The sequence below is a fragment of the Heterodontus francisci genome, chromosome 49, assembly GCF_036365525.1.
Source record: "Heterodontus francisci isolate sHetFra1 chromosome 49, sHetFra1.hap1, whole genome shotgun sequence".
Lineage (NCBI taxonomy): Eukaryota > Metazoa > Chordata > Chondrichthyes > Heterodontiformes > Heterodontidae > Heterodontus > Heterodontus francisci.
Window position 1 is genome coordinate 1,668,421 of NC_090419.1, and position 7,246 is coordinate 1,675,666.

The 7,246-nt window shown below is 44.9% G+C and overlaps 1 protein-coding gene across 1 annotated transcript; it reads right to left on the bottom strand.

The window, feature by feature from the left end:
- Positions 1 to 1,886: 1,886 nt before the first annotated feature.
- On the bottom strand, positions 1,887 to 6,366 carry LOC137358274 (probable G-protein coupled receptor 139). Its single transcript, XM_068024178.1, has 2 exons — positions 6,123 to 6,366; positions 1,887 to 2,776 (listed from the first exon to the last, which is right to left on the bottom strand). The coding sequence occupies exons 1-2, from the start codon at positions 6,364 to 6,366 to the stop codon at positions 1,887 to 1,889; spliced, it is 1,134 nt and encodes a 377-aa protein (XP_067880279.1).
- Positions 6,367 to 7,246: the final 880 nt, after the last annotated feature.

The window sequence follows — 7,246 nt, forward strand, 5'->3', positions numbered from 1 at the left end:
TTCACTGGCGTCACCATCACTGAATTCCACACTATCAACATCCTGGTCTTACCATTAATCAGAAACTGACCTGACGAACCACATAAATACCAAAGCAGGTCAGAGGTGGGGAATCTTGCAGTGAATAACTCAACTCATGATTCCTCAATGCCTGTCCATCATCTACAAGGCACAAATCAGGAGTGTGATGGAATACACTGCACGAGCCTGGATGAGAGCGGATCCAACAACACACAAGAAACTCGGCACCACCCAGGACAAAGCAACCCTTTTGACTGGAAGCCCACTTACCACCTGCAACATTCACTCTGTTCACTACTGACATACAGTGGCAACAGTCTGTACCATCGAAAAGAAGCATTGCAGAAACTCATCAAGGCTCCTTAGGCAACAGCTTCCACCTAAAAGGGCAAGGGCAGAACATGTTTCCCTTCAAGCCACACACCATTCTGACTTGGAACGATATTGCTGTTCCTTCACTGCCGCTGGGTGAAATTCCTGGAACGCCCTTCCTAACACGTGTACCTAAACATCAGCACTTCAGCAGGCCAAAAAGGCCACTCACGGGTCACGGATGAATAAAAGAAGCTATTGAGTAGGGTTTTAAAGTGTTATGAATTTCATTAAGTGTTATAAAAGATGATAAAGAGTACAATGTTTGCAGTCGATTATAAAAACAATCCAAAAGTTCATGAAAGATTACGAAGTGTCATATCTTGTTATAAAGGTGTTTATATTATTATGAAGGATGATAAAGTTGATGAAGTTTCAAAGGATTATAAGGTGTTATAAAGGATGATGAATGGTTACTGAGCATCATAAATACTATAACATTCTATTAAAAACTATAATCAATCAGAAAAAAATGGTTATAAAGGAGTACAAAGAATTCAGGCTCAGTCTTCACACCATCTTCGGTCTTCTTGGTTTTGTTGTTCTTTATGTTGCTATCCTGGTCGAGATGGAGACCGCCAATGGACAGGGCTGCTGGTGGTGCTTTTCCCTTATGCTTTCCACTGCATCATTGGCTGTGCATGGTGGGCGAGGCTGGAGAACCTCAGGCGCTGCCCCCGTCCATTGTGCCATTGCCATGTGGAACAGCCTCTGCTACCACTTCACAGTCACCATGGGGAACAGACCCCGCCCAATCCCAGTCACAATGATGAAGAGACCCTGCTCCCACACATCCGCTGTGATGTGAAACAGGCACCGCCCAGAATCTCCAGTCACCGTGGGTCCAGGCACCTACTCTCTCTTCATTGAGCAGGGCAACAGGCCTCGGCAAATCCCAGTCACCACGGGGAACTCTGCAAAGCTTCATTCCCCCGGCCACCATGGGTAATAGGTCCCCTCCCCACTCAATTTCCACCATGGGAAAGAAGCCCTACCACCACACCCCACCCACTAATAGAACAGGCTCTGCCGCCACTCCATCATAACCATGCCGAGCAGGCCACACCGCCCCCCACCCCCCCACCCCCCGCCCTCCCCCGGCTGTATCCATGGAGAATGGGCCCTGCTACAAGTCCCTCATCACTATAGCGACTTCCCACAGCTCCCAATTATCCGTCACACTAGGGAACAGGCCCTGCCCACCCTGAGACGTCACCATGGGGGACAGGCCAAACTGCTTCTTCAACAAGGCGGACAGGGCACTCACAGCACTCTCATCATAGAGACACAAACCGCAACTGCTCCATCACCTTGGTGGAAGAACATGACCCTGCTCTGTCACCAAAGTAACGGGCTCTGCCCCTGGCTCTGGCACCACAGCGATAGCCTCCATCCTCGATCGGCATCATGGCAGCAGACTCTGGCAATAGTTGGTGGAAGTGTAAAAGAAAATGACAAGCTGCTGGAAATAACCAGTCATTTCTTTATTTAATTCATAGAACAATTTGAGTAAAGGGATATGTCAGCACATTCTTCAACTGCTCTCTGAACTGAGTCTGGGTCAGTGCATAAATCGCTGTGTTTGTGCAGCAACTCAGGAGCTGCAGCATGAAGCCCAATTGTATCAGATAAACGGGTACTGATGGAGCCACCGGCTCCAAATCCTGCATTCTTTGCCACATCGTATTCACCATTAACACAGCCCATAAGAGTATGAAATTGGCCGAGATAAGGAGCAGCAAAATTATGGATTTCCTTCGATTCTCCAACTCTGGGTCTCTGCGACACTCCCTACTGCTGTGGGCTCGGAGTCTCCTGCGACCTCTGCTGCTCACTAAAATGTGTCTGATGGTGAAAGCATTGAGCAGCAGAATCACCACAAACGGGACACATGGGGTTAGAATGTGATGGAGGAACTCGACTGTTGCCCAGACATGAGAGAAATAAACGTACATATTTGCATGACAAAACCAGGGTCTGTTCGCCTTCAAGTACCAACCTGTCAACATAAAATACCAGAAAATGTTCTTTAAGCAGCTCAGCACATTCACACTTCCCAGAACCACAGCCGCCGTTTTCTTGGTGCAATATTTACTTTTCAGCTTCTGGCAGCAAATGGCCACAAATCGATCAAAGGTGAAGGTGACCGTAAACCAAACAGAACAGTCTGTTGCTGCATGAAGCAGGACAGCGTGGATATTACACATGCGTATGGCCAACAGGAATTGAAACTGTTTTGGATAAACAATGGGAATGTGCCTCAATATAAGGTCGAGGATAATGACAAGTAGATCCGCCACTGCCATGGCCACTAAGTAGCGAGTGACACATTTGGAGAGCCCGCACTTTCCCCGAGACAGGATCACAATCGTCAACAAGTTAACTGTGAGGAAGTGAAACAAACCGAGAAATTATACATCAGGCTGGGAGCAAAGTTAACATTTTTGACTGAATACATATCGAGAGTTACAGATGTGTTCCTGTGCCCAATGGTGCATTTAAATGGGTATACGTAAAAAAAAAAACTGAATGGTTCTTATTGGCTGGAAGGCGGAAGAGATTAAATTGGAAAGGGGTTATGCTGAACTGAAATTGCTGAACTAAGTATTGATCAAAATCCTGCAATCCCTCCTTTCCCATGCCGAGTTTAAAAACAGTCCAAGTTCCAGCGAATTTCACTGATCTAAAACACATTTTCCTGTTTCTTTCTCCACAGATGCTGCCAGCCCTGTCGAGTCGTTTCAGCATTTTCTGTTATTATTCCAGATTTGTGGCTTCTGCAGCAATCTTGTACATAAAGTTAAATGTTGGACTGACTGAGAGATTCCCTCATCTGTGACAGGCAGCATATAATTCACTTATTCCAAAACAATAATTGGACATGAGTCCACTAAAAAAAATCAACGAAACAATTAATCCGAATTGTCGCTAAATTAACTGTAAACTAGGGAGTAAAAATAACAGTTGAAAGGAGTTTAGTATGACATTTGAGCATCAGTGATCACTATCAGTGGTGGACCGTCTTTAGTTCCTGTGACAGAGATAGGGTTTAAATGAAATAATCCTGATTTGTTTCGGAAATAGAGTTAAAATATGGATTGAATGTGGAATCAGGAATGGATTAATGGGAAATAAAATAGCAGTATTAAATTAAACATAAACACGATCGATGCTGGGACCCCTGCTGCTTGTACTGCACATTCATGTTTTAGATGTGAATATAGGATGTATGATCAATAATTTCAAAGATGACACGAATATTGGTGGTGTCATAAATAATGAGGAGGAAAGCCTTAGATTGCAGGACGATATAAATGGGCTGGTCAGATGGGCAGAGCGGTGGAAAATGGAATTTAATCCTGAGAAGTGTGAGGTGATGCAACTTGGGGGAACAAAAAAGACAATGGAATATACAATGGGTGGTAGGACCCTAGGGAGTACAGAGGGTCAGGGGGACCTTGGTGTACTTGTCCATAGATCACTGAAGGCAGCAGCATAGGTAGATAAGGTGGTTAGGAAGGCATATGGGATAATTGCTGAGGCATAGAATATAAGAGCAGGGAGGTTATGATGGAGCTGTATAAAACGCTAGTTAGGCCACAGCTGGAGTACTGTGTACTGTTCTGGGCACCACACTATAGGAAGGATGTGACTGCACTGGAGAGGGAGCAGAGGAGATTCACCAGGATGTTGCCTGGGCTGGAGCATTTCAGCTGTGAAGAGAGACTGGATAGGCTAGAGTTGCTGTCCTTAGAGCTACTTCACAATAAAACATCCACAATTTATTTACCATTGAACTCAAGCTTGTCTAGTAACGTATTGCTGCCAAAACAATAAAACAATTAATGACTTCAAAAGGAAATTGGTTGGCCACTTGAAGTAAATAGACCTACAGGGCTAGAGGAATTGAATGGGGCAGTGGGACAGACTGATTAGCTCCGTGGAGAGCTGGCATGGGGTCGATGGGCGGACAAGTCTGCTTTTGTGCAGTAAAAGATACTATCACTCAATGACAGCATAGCATTCTCCCTCGATAAGCAACATTCTGGTTCGCTCTGGAGGTGCAAAGATGGTGAGAATGGCTGACTGCCTCAGATTGAAGCTGCTGCAGCTACAGCCAGGATAGTGAACATTCAGCAACTTTCAGCAACGTTTGCACAGTCACAAATCAAGTGCACATTAATCGATAAGAGTTGTTCATTTCCTTTAAATCTCCACTTTGACATTGGATTCCTCAGAGCCACATGAACCATCTGGAACTCCACTGCTTTGGCAAAACCATGGGATCTCTTATCCTGTATTCTCTGTGAGGGATAAAACGATTTTTTTCTATTCACCTGGCCTGGATGCCCTCTGTCATCTCCCGAATGCATCAATGTGCACACATTGGGAGGTGTTGGATATGTTGCTCCCCCACCACCTGGAAAGATGTCGATGCAGAGAATGGTCTTATCTGCCACTGACAGCTCTGTCTTGGCTTTGGTGTGAGACTCCAGACTATGTTGATGGAGGCTGCACATCTCTGTGACCACCTCCTTGTTGAATCGGAGTTACCACGCGTACAAATCTTGTGTTAGGTGTTGGTAGGAAACGTGCTCTTGAAAATCTCGGGTTGTCCAGCGCAGATCCCGCCAACGCCTTCCTCTTCGCAGAGCTTCCCTTTTCTGCAGCTTCTGCTCCATTTCTTGCAGATCAATGAGCGCTGTAACAATTGTCTCCATATCTCATCCAGAGTTGGGCCAACACTTCCTCAGCCCTCCCTGAATGTATGCAGCAGCTCACAAACCAACCTCCAGAAAAAAATCTACAGCACCTTAAATAACTTGGCATTAGCAAAGGTAAGTCAATAGCTCCTCACCTGTGAGCTGTATGCCTGGAACGGGCGTTCGGTGGACATGCAGAGACAGACCAAATTTCAAAGATGTGCATCAAAGTTGTTTGAACACCCTGCCCAACATGGAGACCCACACGGATACACCAGAAGTGGCTGGCAGCTTGTCCTGCACCATATTGTGTTTTATAATCTTTGCAGCACCAGCAAAATAGATTCATCCTTCAATGAAGCCGAGAATCATGGCCATGGAGAGATACAGATGAAAAGAAGTTATCTTTCAAAAGAGATTTGCGATAAATACTGAAAAGGAACAACTCACAGGGATATGGGAAATGGACAGAGGTATAGGAGTAATAGGAGGGGCGAGGACATGGAGGGGTTCAAACACAAGGATGGGAATAGGAAAACGGAGGTGCTGCTCGACCAGGAACCAATGCATTTCGCTGAGAACATGTGGATGGGTGTATGTGATTTGGTGTGATTTAGTATTAGAGATTTGAATCTCCTGTGGTGTAAGAGAGGTTGTAACTGTGAGTCTCACCAGTATAGTTTTGGAATAGGCGAATCTGGATTTAAGAAAAGCAATGATAAGGGTTTATACAACGGATGGGCTGAGCAGGAGTGCGATATTGTGCAGGTAGTAGGAGTCAGTATTGATGGCGGCCATAATATGTGATTTGAAGTCAGCTTAGGGTCAAAATGATTGCCCAGGTTGCAAACAGCTGCTCCAGCCTCAGATATTGTCAAGTGAGGGGGATTGAATCTTTGGTTAACATGTTGACTTTGTACCAGGAATCAAAGAAATGACTTCCATTTCCTCAATATTGAAATAAAAAAGATTTGTAATAGAATGAATCGTGGTTTATAGATATAATAACTGGACTGAGAGACTTACCAGGGACACCAACCATAGCAAGGATGGGATAGTAAATGTGTTGAATAATCACAAGTGCATATTTGATCCGGAATTCTAATGTTAGCCAATGAAAATGTGCAGAAAGAAAATAAAACAAATAGGTTATACTTCTGCTCATTGCTGCCGCATTCCAATCTTCCATTCTCAGATTCTGATCAACTGTTGTAACTTTCCAGACTTCCGATCCCAGATTCGGGTCCATTGTTGTCGCATTCCAGTCCATTGTTCCCAGATCCTGGCCCATTGTCGCAATAATCCAATATATTCTTCTCAGATCCTGACCTATCCTCTCCCTCTCTCTGTAGCCACTGAACCCTGTTATCACCGGGGATGATGCTAACGTTGACACAATGGGATAACACATTGCAAAGAGTCCTTTATTAATGGAACATGGAATCCCCCCAGTGATACCATTAGCGACAATGGAGACAGATATTAATTACAGTCACTGAACAAACAAGTTCAGTTAATCTCTTTCAATGCAACACATTTTCATCGAGTTGTAGAGATATACAGCACAGAAAGAGGCCGGTCGACCATTCGTGTCAGTGCCGGCCATCAAGCATATAGCTATTTCAATTATATCATATCTCCCCTCAGCCTACTGTGCTTTAAGGAAAACAGCCCTAGCCTTTTCAGTCTCTCTACATAGCTGAAATTCTCCAGCCCAGGCAACATCTTGGAGAATCTCATCTGCACCCTCTCCAGTGCAATCACACCTTTCCTATGGCGTGGGGCCAAGAAATGCACAAAGTACCCCAGCTGTGGCCTAACTAGCGTTTTATACAGCTCCCTCATTGCCTCCCTGCTCATATATTCTATGCCTGGGCTAATAAAGGCACGTAACCATATGCTTTCCTAATCACCTTATCTACCTGTGCTGCTGCCTTCATTGATCTAAGGACAAGAATACCAAGGTCCCACTGACCCTCTGTACTTCCTAGGGTCCTACTACCCATTGTATATTCTCTTGACATGGTAGTCCTCCCACACTGCATCACCTCACACTTCTCAGGATTATATTCTATTTGCCACTGCTCCACCCATTTTACCAGCCAACCTATATCGTGTTGCATCTAAGGCTTTCCTCCTCACTATTTACA

Bases quoted from the DNA above. Each gene is read 5' to 3' on its own strand.
- LOC137358274 (XM_068024178.1), bottom strand. From the start codon at position 6,366: ATGGACTGGAATGCGACAACAATGGACCCGAATCTGGGATCGGAAGTC. The intron at 2,777-6,122 runs GTAAGTCTCTCA...ACTTCCTCACAG, and splicing joins TGCTATGGTTGGTGTCCCTG to TTAACTTGTTGACGATTGTG.